Source organism: Silurus meridionalis, chromosome 21 (genome assembly GCF_014805685.1).
Source record: "Silurus meridionalis isolate SWU-2019-XX chromosome 21, ASM1480568v1, whole genome shotgun sequence".
Taxonomy (NCBI): domain Eukaryota; kingdom Metazoa; phylum Chordata; class Actinopteri; order Siluriformes; family Siluridae; genus Silurus; species Silurus meridionalis.
In genome coordinates, this window is record NC_060904.1 from 11,977,435 (window position 1) to 11,992,200 (window position 14,766).

The 14,766-nt window shown below is 39.1% G+C and overlaps 1 protein-coding gene across 6 annotated transcripts in view; it reads left to right on the plus strand.

Annotated features, from left to right (window-relative positions):
• The window catches only part of arhgef1b (Rho guanine nucleotide exchange factor (GEF) 1b), a 46,906-nt gene that overhangs the window by 20,379 nt on the left and 11,761 nt on the right, over window positions 1-14,766 (plus strand). For 3 of the 6 annotated variants that reach the window (XM_046877391.1, XM_046877393.1, XM_046877392.1), the window contains exons 8-16: window positions 742-882; window positions 7,696-7,725; window positions 8,074-8,173; window positions 8,368-8,425; window positions 9,538-9,564; window positions 10,012-10,206; window positions 12,491-12,644; window positions 13,583-13,594; window positions 14,476-14,631. In XM_046877391.1, coding sequence (XP_046733347.1) covers window positions 742-882; window positions 7,696-7,725; window positions 8,074-8,173; window positions 8,368-8,425; window positions 9,538-9,564; window positions 10,012-10,206; window positions 12,491-12,644; window positions 13,583-13,594; window positions 14,476-14,631 — 873 coding nt within the window. The remainder of the gene's footprint in view (window positions 1-741; window positions 883-7,695; window positions 7,726-8,073; window positions 8,174-8,367; window positions 8,426-9,537; window positions 9,565-10,011; window positions 10,207-12,490; window positions 12,645-13,582; window positions 13,595-14,475; window positions 14,632-14,766) is intronic. The other 3 variants (XM_046877394.1, XM_046877395.1, XM_046877396.1) reach the window with 3 other exon arrangements.

A 14,766-nucleotide genomic window follows, 5' to 3' on the forward strand; every position in this document is an offset into this window, starting at 1 on the left:
CATGGTCTAGGTCTTCATGAGTGCTGCTGGTACTGGGGAGCTGCGGTTCATTGAGGGAAACGTGGATTCCAATATGTACTGTGACATTCTGATGCAGAACATGATGCCCTCCCTTTAGAATCAGGGTTTCTAACAAGAAAATGACCCCAAACACACTCATAACCGCAACTGTGCCATTTGTGCAGATTAGATTGACATGGCAGCACATAGAGGCTGAAATCTGATTGGACAAAAAATCCAAAATCCACATACACGTACTGGAAGCAGTGCAGCCAAGAGAAACACTACGCAATGAAGAGAATAAACTGTTGGGAATAAATGAATACAATTTCATGGAACAAATATTAAAATTCAGGTTTTAAATGTAGGTCAGTGCTTTTGCTAGTGTTTAGGCCAGCAGAGAAGGCTTTGCTGTCCCTGACTGTATGCCAGTGATATATACACATACATACATATATACATACATATATATGTGGGTGTGTGTACGTGTATATGGATGTATATGTGTACGGCACTAGACCCACGTTGGACTGATAATGGTTATACATATCCTGATTGTTGGGACATTTTTTGTGATCAGTATTTGAAATGAATGCTCATATATGAAATAAAGAAGTTTAACATTCTAGTTAAATCTGTCTTTCATTTAAATTCTGGGTGTTTTTTTTGGGTCAAGTTCTCTTAACATTCTGACACAATGTACTGTTTAGCTCTACTTTCTTTTTTGTCCAAACTTATTAGGCAGAAAAGAATGATGGGAATGACTCCCAATGAACTGGAGCTGGCAGAGGTGGAGAATCATTATCACTCGGACCGTGTTCCCAGAGATATGAAGGAGAAAGCAGTAGCTGAAAGACTTCTAGAAAAGTTGACTGAAACCAAGTGAGTGTACAATTTGATGCTAGACTGCTAAAAATGCTTTTTATTTATGATTTTTTTTTTTTGTGTTTATGTAGGGATGCATGAATTGGGGGAAAAATATGTAATGATAAATAATAATATAATGCATGGTATCATGAGTCCACTTGATTGGTTATCGAGGAAATTGCACACAGATTAGTGATAATGCTAAAATGTGTACAACCTAAAGGTTTTAAAATTTTTTTTAACAAAATGAAATAGCATATTTGCCATAGTGCAAAAAAAAATTTTTTTTTTTCCAAGGTACAGCTGAATTAAATAAAACAATAAAAAACATACATTTTCACAAAAGATATTTGAAATATATTGTCCAAACAAACCTCTGCCACTGCCTATTTAAATTATTTACCTGTTTTTTTTAGTTTAAAATACATTATTATATGTTTACATGCTTGAATTCATGCAATTTTGCAATCATTATTATTGAATGTGTTTAACCTTTTTTTTAAATGGAAGATAGTGGTGGGAGGGCAGAGTCATGGAGGGTGACAATATAAATCTTGCCGAGGTTTCCAAAAGGCTAGAATGAGCCCTGTATACGCAGGATGTAACAGCCACCAGAGAAAGAGAGAGAGCATGGGGATGTGTGTGGGGAAAGAGGAGGTTGCCAGGTGAAGGCACGCCAATCCGTGAGTGTGCGTGGGTTACACGTTGGCATCAAGAAAAGATGTGCGTTACCGCGAGTGGGTGTGTCCCAGCATGAGTACGAGAGAAGGAAAGCACAAGTAAATGAAAAATTTAAGAAAGCTCTGCCTGTCGTCTCTTTCTTCCAACCCGGAACCAGTAAGATCTGTTTATCTGATTTCTCATATTACGTAATGTTGCAACTTTTACCTCTCTCTGCTCAGTGGTCTTAAAGCTAAAATAACAAGGGTAGCATTTTTTTTGGCTACCAGTTCAGCGTCGGTCTGCTCAGCATCAACCTTCACCTGGTCTCCACGCTGCACACCGGAAAGTCACACCACCCACACACGCCACATGTGCACTGCCTAAAATGATGATCTGATCTTTTGTTTGTTTTGTTAGCGGCGCGGAAAGTCTGCAAACTGTTTTCAGAAATTGTGTCCATACATGCACCTATTTATTTAATTAAATCGCAACATTTGCCGTCATATAATCCCACAAGCTGACATCGCGATTGTGATACAATTCATGGTGCAGCACTGCTTTTATGTGTTTGTGTGCCTAATGCGTATGCTGTTTGTAGTAGTAGTGTAACTGTCTGAAGTAAACATATTCTTCAGGACACAGGTATCACACTGTATAGACATGTGAACTACTGCATACAAAAGAGCAGAATTCAAAATTTTGCACAATTGTAATTTAAATTATTTTGGAACGCTTACACATTAATAATATTCAGATTTTTGCATCGTAAGTGCATATGTATGCTTTTAATAAGAACACAATACAAAACTGGCAAGCTGAGTACTAACCACAACACATAAGCCTGGCACCAACTGGAGCAGGGGTCACCCACCTTTAGATACTTCAAGTGTACTGAGTAATATGAATGGCTACACGTGTGAAAAAATTTTGAATAACATAAAATCGCACGTTCACCTTTAATAATATTATTAATAGTAAAATTCATAAATTTGAAGAGATGCTCTGATCACATGTTATTGATTCCTCACAATAATTATTAACAATGATTTACCATGATTGGAAACAGGTGGGTAGTTAGCATGGAAACTTATGTGACACGAAGGACACATACACACTTTTTTAATTTATTTTTTTAATCGTCATAAAAAGATTAATATTGTAAAAAAACGCATCAAGTGCTCGTCTCAGCAGTGAGTTAGATGGAGGTCTGTCTTGTGTTCGAAATTGAACTTTGAGCCCAGTCAAGGTCAGAGTTTATATATACAAAAATTGAGTTTTTTAAATTTTATAATGTAATTCAATGCAAAAACGCAGCTGAATGGTGGATTTTTGTTTTATTGCATGGTAATGCCTAGTCAACAGTTAAATAAACTAAGTAATATCATTTTAAATAAGTATACTCCTTCGAGAAAGCTTTAATTTGTTGATACCCCTTATAACAGAGCAGAATTCTTTTTCACGTATCCACATATCTTCACATATTCATGGGTTGAAAATAGGAAGCTTAAGGTTTAGAGTCCTGGTTCACCATGACACCCCTGAAGCAGACCAGGTTAAGAGGTTTTTTCAAGTTGACCTTCTGATCAGTAACCCAGAGCATTAATCATTGAGCCACCACTGCTCTGTGTTAAATCTTCTTGGGTGGGGAAAATTTTTTTCTTTTTCATTTTACTGACTGAAAGTAAAGAGGTTTGTACATAGCTGACAGCATGTAGGATTGGGGAAGGGGTGAAGCTTCAAGGTAGTACCAGTTAATATCAGAGAGATCAAACCAACTACTTTTATAGCATTTCAGATTAATATGGCTTAATGATGAATGAATCTAACAGATGATGGTGTCTAATCATCTGTTATATGGAGAGCACTGTATAATGGACAGGGGGGAAATGCCAGCTTTGCCAACAGCACAAGGCAGGGAAGGATGGGGAATAAGGAGGGGAGGAAGAGGTAGAGAGCCGATGAAGTCAGCAGTGACACGTTGGCAGTAAGCGATTTCCTTTTGGCTGTCTGCCAGAGTGATGGAAAGGGTAAGCTAAGGATATCCAGACTGCAAGAAGAGGCTGTTTAAAACAGACTGGAGCAGTTTACTGAGGAACAGTATTCCAAAACATCTCACATTAAACAACTTCATGTGAACACACATAAATAAAATAGTAGTGCAGATGTATGTAAGGCTCTATGTGTAGAGAAAGAAGGATATAAAAATACAATATGTAATATGTACAATGTATGTATAATTGTACAGAAGTAATATACAGTGTTTATACAGTGATCTAACAGTGTAGTGTAGAGTTCAGTAGGGTGATGGTGGATGGAAAAAAAAGCTGTCCCTGAACCTGCTGGTTCTGGTGTGTCTGTTCTTGTATCTCCCTCTTGAAGGAAGGAGGTTAAACAGTTTGTGACTAGGTTGTGAAGAGTCCTTGATGTGAGCTCTGTGCAGACATCTGCTTGGTGAAGGTGCTCACTGGCAGGTAGTTGGGTGCCAGTGAGGTGTTGGGCCATTTTGACCACCCTTTGCAGGGCTTTACGTTCACACACAGTAGAGCCTCCGCACCATACAGTGATTGAGTCGATGATGCAGCAGTAAAAACTTGTTAGAATCCCTGGGAACAGATGAGCTTTCTTAAGATTCCTCAAGAAGTACAGGCATTGTTGTGCCTTCTTAACCAGAGCTGAAGTGTTCTGGTGCCAGGACAGATCCTCGGAGATGTGAACTCCCAAGAACGTACAGCTGGAGACCCTCTCTACCTCAGTTCTGTTGATGTAGACTGGGAAATGTCTTCTGCTGTTAGATTTCCGAAAGTCCATGATGAGCTCTTTAGTCTTCATGGCATTGAGGGTCAGGTTGTTGGTGGCACACCATGGGCTTCAGATCTCTTCCCTGTAGGCCGACTCGTCGTTGTGATCTGGCCGACCACAGGGGTGTCATCTGCATACTTGCAGATGTTGGAGTTATGCAGAAGAGCACAGCCATGGGTGAACAAGGAGTTGAGGAGTGTGCTCAGAACACAGCCCTGTGGGATGCCAGTGTTCAGAATGAGGGTTGAGGATACTTGTTTGCGTAACCTAACAGATTCTCTCAGAGGTCTGTTGGTTAGAAAGTTTAGAATCCATCTGCAAGTGGAAGTGCAGATACCTAGGTCATTGAGCTTAGTGGTCTGTACAGTGGGGAGGACTGTACTGAACGCAGAACTAAAGCCAATGAACAGCATTCTGATTTAGGTGTTGTTTTTATCCAGGTGGGTGAGGGCAGAATGAAAAGCAGTGGAAACTGCATCCTCTGTCGACATGTCCGGGCGATAGGCAAACTGGTGTGGGTCCAGTGTAGGTGGTAGACCCGCAGTGAGGTGAACCACTTTCTCGGAGCACTTTATAACAATAGAGGAGAGTGCAACTGGGTGAAAGTCATTCAGGCATTCTACAGCTGAATTCTTAGGCTTTGGTGTGATGGTTGTAGTCTTTAGGCATGTAGGAGGCATGGCAGGGGCCAGTGACAGGTTGAAGATGTCAGTGAAGACCTGTGCAAGCACATGCTCTGAGAACACGTCCCGGTATGCTGTCTTGACCAGCTACCTTGCGTGCATCCACTTTGGTAAATGCTGAACAGACGTCCGTTTTTGAGAGTGAAAGTGAACTGTGAGCAGTAGAAGAGTCAACAGTTGAGGTGAAATGTCCTCTGCCTTGATCGAAACAAGCATAAAAGTTGGTTGGTTGAGATTGTGGTGTCGGTTTGTAGTCTGTGATGGTCTGGATGCCTTTCCACATGCCTCTGGGGGCCAGAGTTGTGGAAGTGCTCTTCTATGTGGATTTCTATGTGGAGAAATTGAAACAAACTAACAAACTAAAACATATGTATGTAAAACAGAATGCTGTACTAACATAATAATTGGCATGGGCCAATGCAGCGTGGGAATGCAGCCTTAGTGCTCTAAGAATATAATTACCTGCTGCTGATTCTCAGTATTCTCAGTACTGTTTTCTCAGTATTACAGAAGTATTATAAAAATATACTCAGTCATGTGCATAGCTGTCACTAGGTGTAAGTTTTACTCTTATTTTAGCAGAGAGAGTTGCAGATATGACAATCAACCATCATCTGAGCATTTACATTTATGGCATTTGGCAGGCGCTCTTATCCAGAGCAACTTACAACTGAGCAGTTGAGGTTTAAGGGATTAGTTCAAGGGGCTCCACAGTGGCAGCTTGGCGGTGCTGGGATTTGAACTTGTGACCTTCCAATCCAGTTTCTAATGTAGGGCTGCAGCTAACAATTATTTTGATAATTGATTAATCGGACGATTATTCTTTCTTTCTTTCTTTCTTTGATTAATCGGATAAAACATTTTTTTTTGTAATTAGCTGTTATCATGTTTTCCATTTTCTGCACTATTTATCTCAGCACTTTGTGCTTCTAGATTAAGGGAGAAAGAAAAGAGGGAGCACGGACGTTGGTTTTTTTTTTTTGGAGCTGAAGATGTTGAGGTTTTCGTTGGGAGTGATGAGGATGGACAGGATTAAAAATGAGTTTATTAGAGGGACAGCGCATGTAGGACGTTTTAAAAACAAGGTGAGAAATGGCGAGATTGAGATGGTTTGGACATGTGCAGAGGAGGGACATGGGGTATATCGGTAGGAAAATGCTGAGAATGGAGCCACCAGGAAGGAGCAAAAGAGGAAGGCCAAGGAGGAGGTTTATGGATGTGGTAAGGGAAGACATGCAGGTAGTTGGGTTGAAAGAGGCAGATGTAGAGGACAGGCGGTATGGAGACGGATGATCCGCTGTGGCAACCCCTAATGGGAGAAGCCGAAAGAAGAAGACTTTTATGATGCATGCATAAATTGAATATACAAACATTGAAAACAAGTATTTGAACGTAGTAAAGCCGCAGTAAATCAAGTTTGAAAACAGAAGTTACTGTTGCAGACAAATGCTTTAAAAAGAGAATGGAACGGAGAAATGCTAACAAGTTTAAAAAAAAAAAAAAAAAAAAGGTTACAAATATATAGCAAATATAGCAAAAAATTATATAAGCATTTGCTTAAAACCAGAACAGTGACTCATATGTGATCATTTACTACTACTGTTATTTGCTGCTTTTAGATTTAGTGTTTGTTCATGCAGTTTTAATTTAAATCATCACAAAGTCTCGAGCGAGCTGATTGCGCAACCTGATGCTCGCGAGGCCCGAAGTTAGCAAACAAACAGTTTACACAATAGCACTTAGATAAACTATACCATTTTAAAAGAAAAAATAAGAATAAGATGATGCTGGAATTATTTTAAAAACACATTTCAATGGTAAATTGAGCTTGAAATGCTTGTTACTCTGACAAACTTTCTCGAATTCTTTTGAATTAACTTTTTTGTACAAAGGAACCTCGGTGTACGAGATTAATTTGTTCCTGAAAACCGCTCACGTTCCCATTAATGTAAAAGAAATTCATCCGTTCCCAGACCTCAGGCGATCGCTTATTTCAGTCTTTAAAAAAAATTTTAAGCCTTATTTAACACAAATATACTTGTAACTAAGTATAAACATAAAAAGTAATAAATGTATAAACATAAAGAAACAAATGACTTTAGAGTACTGTACCTACATGGGGTCGTAGTGGTTGATGGTGAGTAGGATGTGAGGGATAAACGTCAAAAGTACTGTAATACAGTAAATTACTGTATAAATATAAAGAAATGAATACGTATGAAATGACTTTAGAGAACTTCACTTACATGATGTCGTAGTGGTTGATGGTGAGGGTGAGATGTTGATGGGAAAGAAGTGGAGGAGATGCATTTTTGGAAGGGGAGTCCTCTTCCATGAAGACAGAGGGCAACTCAGAACAATGTCTGGGGAAGCGTCAATAGAAATGCTTGTCTTCCTGAAATATGCTCGTACGCCTACAAAAATGTGTAACTAGTAAAACCGCTCGTACACCGATATTCTCATGCTACAAGGCACTTGTACACCGGGGTTCCACTGTATACGGTTTGGAGGTTCTGTAGGCTTCTGTAGTGTTTATAGTTACTTTGTTGGTAGCTTTTTATGATAACATTCAATATACTTGTGATGGCAAATTACATACAGTAAAAAAAAAAACAGGTACTACACAATTAATACTGTTTTGTGTTTAAGCTGTATTTAAAACGGTCTCCTTTTTCAATTGCAGCCCTGCCATTGTTGCAGATGAAGAAAAATGGTGAGTTGTTTTGCTTTTTTTATTGTGATAATTGTTACATTATCACTATATTCATTATGGGTGCCATTAAATGGCATATATAAATTAATATATACATTTATTTATTCTTTATTTATTGTCTTCACTAAGGGACTCTTGTTTATACATTTTTATAAGAGCTATTCAATGTTAATCTTCTCTTTTTGTGCTTTTATCTTATAAAGTGTATTATAAGTGAATAATAACAGCTGTTCTGTTCTCTTTTTATTCTAATTGATTTTGTAGCACTTGTGCACTATAAATATACTACTACACCTAATGAGACCATATTGTCTCATAAATCTTTATTTATTTTATTATTTTTTTTAGCTCTGCCATCTTTAGCGCTATGGCTTACTACATGAAGCATCTGGGAGTTAAGAGCAGAGCACCAGACAGCAAAAAGGGCAAAGGATTTTTCAGGAGAAAGGTATAAAAAAGTCCAAGTCATCAAAAACATTCAAAGAAAAATAAAAAAATTCACTGTTGCATACATTTATTTGTAAAATATTTTTTAAACATTGAACTTTGACATTGAACTACATCTTACTCATATTCTGCATATTGTAGTTGGAATAAAACTTGGGTAAATGTTCATTCACAAAGTGCATTTATGTGTTGTAGATTCCAAAGAAGGAAGAAAAGTCCAAGGTTCTCAGTATCTTAAGGCTTGGCGGCGGCAGTATGTATCCACCCTCTTCTCCTTTGCATGGATCGGAATTGTTTGTCTTTTCTGCATAGTCATGAGAAGATTGTGCAAACTTTGTAAATTACAGCAACTGTTGGATGCAAAGACCAAATATCATGACTTGTCCTACTACTATTTTGTTGACACAAAATACATGAAAGTCATCACCTGAGTATAATGACCAGTTGTACTTTTGCTGATGTGGATTATAGGTGGATAGATAGAAGTGTGCATATACAAATTTGTCATTGCATAGCACAGATACAGAGCAACAAAATTTAGTTTTATCCAAAAGATAAATAAACAGGCTACGGCTGGTGAAAATATGCAGAAGCTGTTGAGCAAATAGCAGTAAGAATATACACTAAAGTTTTGGGACACCTGACCTTTTCTTGCATACGTGGCCACCACCAAGGCACACAATTGTATAGGATGCAGTATAATAATATTTTGCATTCACTTGAACTTGGGAACCCAAATCTGTTCCAGCATGGCAGTGCCCCTGTGCACAAAGCGAGCTCCATGAATAAATGGTTTTAAGAGGAAGATCTTGAGTGGCCTGCTAAAGAGCATTGATCTTAATCCTACTGAACACATATGGGATGAATTGGAACACTGTCTGCACCCCAGGGCTCCTCACTCTACATCGGTACCTGACTTTACTAACACCCTTGTGGCACACTCCAAAACCTAGTGGAACATCTTCTCAGAAGAGTGAAGGGGAATTATAAGAGCAAATTTGGACTGAAGGTGGAATGCAATGCTCAAAAAGCACATATACTTATGATCAGGTGTCCGCAAACCTTTTGCAATATAGTGTATATGTATATAAGGATATATAAGGAAAAAAGATTTGTCATATATATATATATATATATATATATATATATATATATATATATATATATATATATATATATATATATATATATATATATGACATTAAATGGTGCCTTAACTGCCTTAACTTGTTGCAAACCTCAATAAATACCTTAAAACAGTTACATATTGATGATCAACAAAATGTGGAAATATTAGTTTCTAGAATGATTTTAATTTAGAATTACAGGACCTAAAGGAACATCGCAATGTTTTCCCTTTTGCAGATGAGGTCAAAAGATTGGACAATGAAGGTACTCCGGTTTGATCGCTTTGTTTAGCCATTCCTCCCCCTCACTAATCAAAATCTTGAAATCAATGCATGCTTGCATGTTCTAAACACAGCAATAGTGTTTGGTTGGTTCTGTGTATTGACACCTGTAACTGAGATGAAATGCATTAACTTGTGCATTTAGTCAGCATTTTCAAATAGACATAAATAATCCATTCATATGTGTATTAATGGTTGTGTATTAACAGATGGTTTTTTTTCAGAGAATGACTAACACCATACATGCATTTGATTTCATCTCGTATTCCTTCTTAGTAGTGATCCCTTTCCTATTTTCCATTACACTAAAGCAAAGGGGACTGCATGCTGAAATAAACCCTCTGTAATTGGTGGAATTGCTGTTTTTTTTCCTGTTGTTCTCTTATTTAATTCATTGCAAACTATTTATATCGTTTAATCTTCTCTAAAGGCGATAGGGAAAAAAGAAACGAACGGAGCACTATCGGGAGCACCACAGGGCATCGTGGCTCCACTACAGACGGAAATGTAGCACCCATCCTGCGTCCCAAACCTGTGGCATCGGGGCCTTCCACAGAGACCAGTGAGGTGCAGCCCAGCAACAATATAGTTATCTGCAGTCCTGAAGCTTCCCAACCTGAGATGGGTAAGTGGTTTGAATATGTATATGATGTTTACATGAAAAATTCAGTTGACAAACCTGCACCAATGTTATGTTGATAAGGGCATTTTAGCAGGATTTTCTTTTTTGCTGACTGCATGTATACATGGTTGCCAGTTCTGTGTTTATTTAACGTTATTTTTTGCATGTGCATTTAAAGAAATGTACACGATATGTGTCCAAAATTGCATACTTATGTACTCTTCTAGATTTTTTCACTACTAATATTTTTAATTATTTGAGTTAAAGACCTCCAAATTAAACAAAGCAGTCTTTAAGTACTACTTAGCAAAATAATTTTAAATCGAACACCACTGTTTTTGGTTTGAGACTAATGATAATCACGCTCCAGGCGGGACGTTTTAAAAAGAAACCCAGCTCATCACTTCGCTCTTCATCATCATGCTTGAAATCTTCTTCTTTCTCTTTCGGCTTCTCCTATTAGGCGTCGCCACAACGGATCAGCCGTCTCCATACCCCCCTGTCCTCTACATCTGCCTCTTTTACCCCAACCACCTGCATGTCTTCCCTTACCACATCCATAAACCTCCATAAACCTCCCAATGAAAACCTTAACATCTTCAGCTCTGCTACCTCCAGCTCCACCTCCTGTCTTTTACTCAAGGCACTGTCTCTAAACCATACAACATCACAGGTCTCACCACAGTCCTATAAACTTTCCCTTTCACTCTTGCAGATACTCTTCTATCACAAATCACTCTGCCACTCTTCTCCACCCACTCCACCCTGCCTGCACACTTTTCTTCACTTCTCTAACACACTCTCCATTACTTTGCACTGTTGACCCCAGGTACCCGAACTCCTCCACCTACTCCACCTCTTCTTCCCGCAACTGCACCACTCCACTGCCCTTCCTCTCATTCACACACATGTACTCTGTCTTACTCCTACTGACTTTCATTCCCCTTCTCTCCAGCATGTACCTCCACCTCTCCAGGCTCTTCTCAACCTGCTCACTACTCTCACCACAAATAACAATATCATCCGCAAACATCATAGTCCACGGAGACACATAGTCCAGTCTTTCCTACTGCACACTTCACTGCTGTCACACTGTCCTCATACATGTCCTGCACCACCCTCACATACTTTTCTGACACAACTGACTTCTCCATACAATACCACAACTCCGCTCTTGGCACCCTGTGATACGCTTTCTCCTAATCCACAATGCAATTTCTCCTGACCTTCTCTATACTTCTCCATCAACATCCTCAAAGCAAATAATGCGTATGTGGTGCTCTTCTTCGGCATGAACCATACTGTTGCTCACAGATAGCCACCTCTTCTCTCAGCCTGGCTTCTACTTCTCTTTCCCATTCACTTCATGGTGTGACTGATCAACTTTATTCACCTGTAGCAGGTCTGCACATCTCCCCTGTTCTTAAAAACCGGTACCAGCACACTCCTTCTCCATTCCTCAGGCATCTTCTCAACTTCCAAATTCCTGTTGAACAATCTTGTTAAAATCTCCACTGCCATCTCACCTGAACATCTCCATGCTTTTACCTGTATGTCGTCGGGTCCTAACGACTTTACACACTTCATTCTCTTAATCGCTGCTTTCACTTCCTCTTTACTAATCCTATCCACTTCCTGCTTCACCATCTCCACACCATCCAGCCTTCTCTCTCGCTCTCATTTCCCTCATTCATCATCTTCTCAAAATACCCCCTCCATCTTCTCAACACACTCTCCTCACTAGTCAACACATTTCCATCTCCACCCTTTTTGCTCTAACTTGCAGCACATCCTTCCGAGCTCGGTCCGTCTGCCTGGCCAATCGGTACAAATCCTTTTCTCCTTCCTTAGTGTCCAACTTCTCATACAGCTCATATGCCTTTTCCTTGGCTTTCATCACATCCCTCTTTACCTGCTGCCGCATCTCCTTATACTTCTGCCTACTTTTCTTATCACTCTGTCGATCCCAACTAAACACTAAAGTGTGACATGGAAACCAGATGTTTTTGCTCTTATGTGCCACCTAGTGGATGCCATGTTTAATCCTCTGGATATGCCTAATGTACACAGATGAGAAAGTAAACAACGGTGCTCATGTAGCAGCTTCAAAAAGTTGTGTTCATGTCTCCAGTACTGTTCAAGAGACCCTTTAATCTGTTCTTGTGACTCATAGGACCTTTATGCTTTCAAGTGGTACATTATGTTTAGTTTTTTTTTGTTTTTTGTTTTCTAGGTCACCTGACACACCTGTCCTGTTATAACTAACAATTTCCTGTTTATGTTTTAGTTTATCCTACAGGCCAAACCAGCAGTCTTTCGGACCAACAGTCTTTATCAGATGGTGGAGACATATCTCCTGCAGGAACAAATGTTGCCATCACTATTCGGGACTTTCAGTCTGAAGCCGACAACCCTGTAGAAGAGAGCCATGAAAAGGAGAGGTAGTGTAGGAATAAAAAACAGCACTAAGCCTCTTAATATAGCCATAACCCTTAATTAGACAGAGAGCTAACATAGAGTAATAGTTTTAACTCAAAATAGATTTCAGAGTTTGAATAGAAAGAGATGAATTAAGATTCATAGCATTAGACTTTTTCTGTGACTGAGGGAGAATGGTAAAACACCATCACTCCCGAGTCCCTGCTGTGTGCTTTCCGTTGCTCCCGCTGCTGGCAATGCTATCTATGCTCCATGTCGACAAAACTGCACCAGTTTGTCCCACTCCTTTATTATGCTCGTATGCATAAACATTCAGTTCCCTACCTCCCTTCAAATTCCCCTTTGTGCTGTCTTTTTTTTCTATCCACATTTATCTATTTTTCATGTCCTTCTCTCACTTTTCCTTCTTGATATTATGTTTATATTGACAGCCTACCAAAGGCAATTACTCATGCTGTTTCGCTTTATACCAAGTGTCTTCCGTTTCTCCATAGAGGGAAAAAATTGTTTGTGGCTTCAGGCTTTGTTTGTTTGTTTGTTTGTTTGTTTGGTGGTTGAACAGCTTTGTCCAATATGCAAGAAGCTTAGACTATAATTACTAAGACCATCTTTAGCTGGTGAGCTCACCGATATCAATATAGTACATGTTCTTTTAAAGCTTTAATGTTTATACTTTTTGCCCTTTTTGTTTGTGGTTGCTTTGTTGAAGTTTGTTTTGCTTTGCTGTAATTTCGTTTTTTTGTCTTGTTTTTGCTGAAATTTATGGCTCCGTTCTTTGCTGAGTTTGTGCTGCCATTTTGTTGGTTAAATTTTCGCCGAGTTGTGGTGGCTGTGCAGTAGTTACGTGCGAGTTAGGTTTTGATTTAGGCGAGTCAGGTTGTATTGATTAGAACCTTGTCCATGAGAACTGTATTTTTTTTTTTACTCCTGTATTTTACAGACGGAAGACAAGGTGGGTCTTCATGACAGAGACATGGATATTCTGCCAGCTTCAGCCTGCTACTGATTCCACACTCATTTTCTGTACCACACTCAGGAGAGCATGTGATATACAACACCTATATAACTTAGATTATAACTTGCATATTGTGCCTGTAAAACTGTTTAAAAGTATTTTAAGTATATTTAAACACAACTTCATAGTCTTCCTTGTTAAAGTTTTACTTTACAAAAGGCCAAATTTGACAACTTTGAAATTTTCTGAAATTGAAAACATTTGAGAGAAGGCATTTGCTTGAACCTCTTGGATGTCATATTTTTCTGCCCTGAAGCCTTTAGAATTGGATTGTAGATACTGTAAGCAAACCTTTGACCTTGTTGTTGTGTCTTTTGAGCAGAGTTTAAGTGGATAATGGGGAGCTGTGTTTTTTTTTGTGCACTCTGCATAATTCGGAACAAATTTTTAAGAGCTCTAATGTTAAAATTACTTGCTCGTTCTACACAGAAGTGGCTATATGTTCAGTTTTATGCCAAAGATGTGTAGTAGGCTTGTTCAAGGGATTCTTGAGATGGGAATGAGACTTGGAATTTGCAGTTCTGTATCATTTTCTTTTTCATTATTTATGCTCTCTCTCTCTCTCTCTCTCTCTCTCTCTCTCTCTCTCTCTCTCTCTCTCTCTCTCTCTCAATATTCATATTAATTTTTGTTCCCTTCATTTTTTTTCTTTTCACTAATGCATGGTTTCATAATCCTTCTGCCAATGTATTTTAAACATACCCTTTTCCTTTCATGTCTTGCCCTCTCCCCCCCTCTTGCAACTCACATTGCACCTCTGTCAAACTTTTCTTCCCATACTTTTCCTCTTCCCATATCCCTAACTGGTATGTATTCAGGAGTGTGCGCCGCAGCGAGAGTCTGTGTGTGGAGCGCTGTCACGCTCGCAGAGTTGGCTCTGCTCGGGCTAAACAATCTCGTTCCCGTAGCGATGTGGACCTTCAGTCATCTGCCATTTCCAACCCCTCTTCACCTTGTCAACCACAACCCAGCCCGTAAGACTGCATGAAAACACAAATTTACATAAAAACTCAAACACTCATATAAGAAATGCTAAATCTCTAGAGGCAAAGGCAAATGACAACACGTTCATAAACATCCTGTGAGCGTTCCCTGGGAAGAAGATGCAC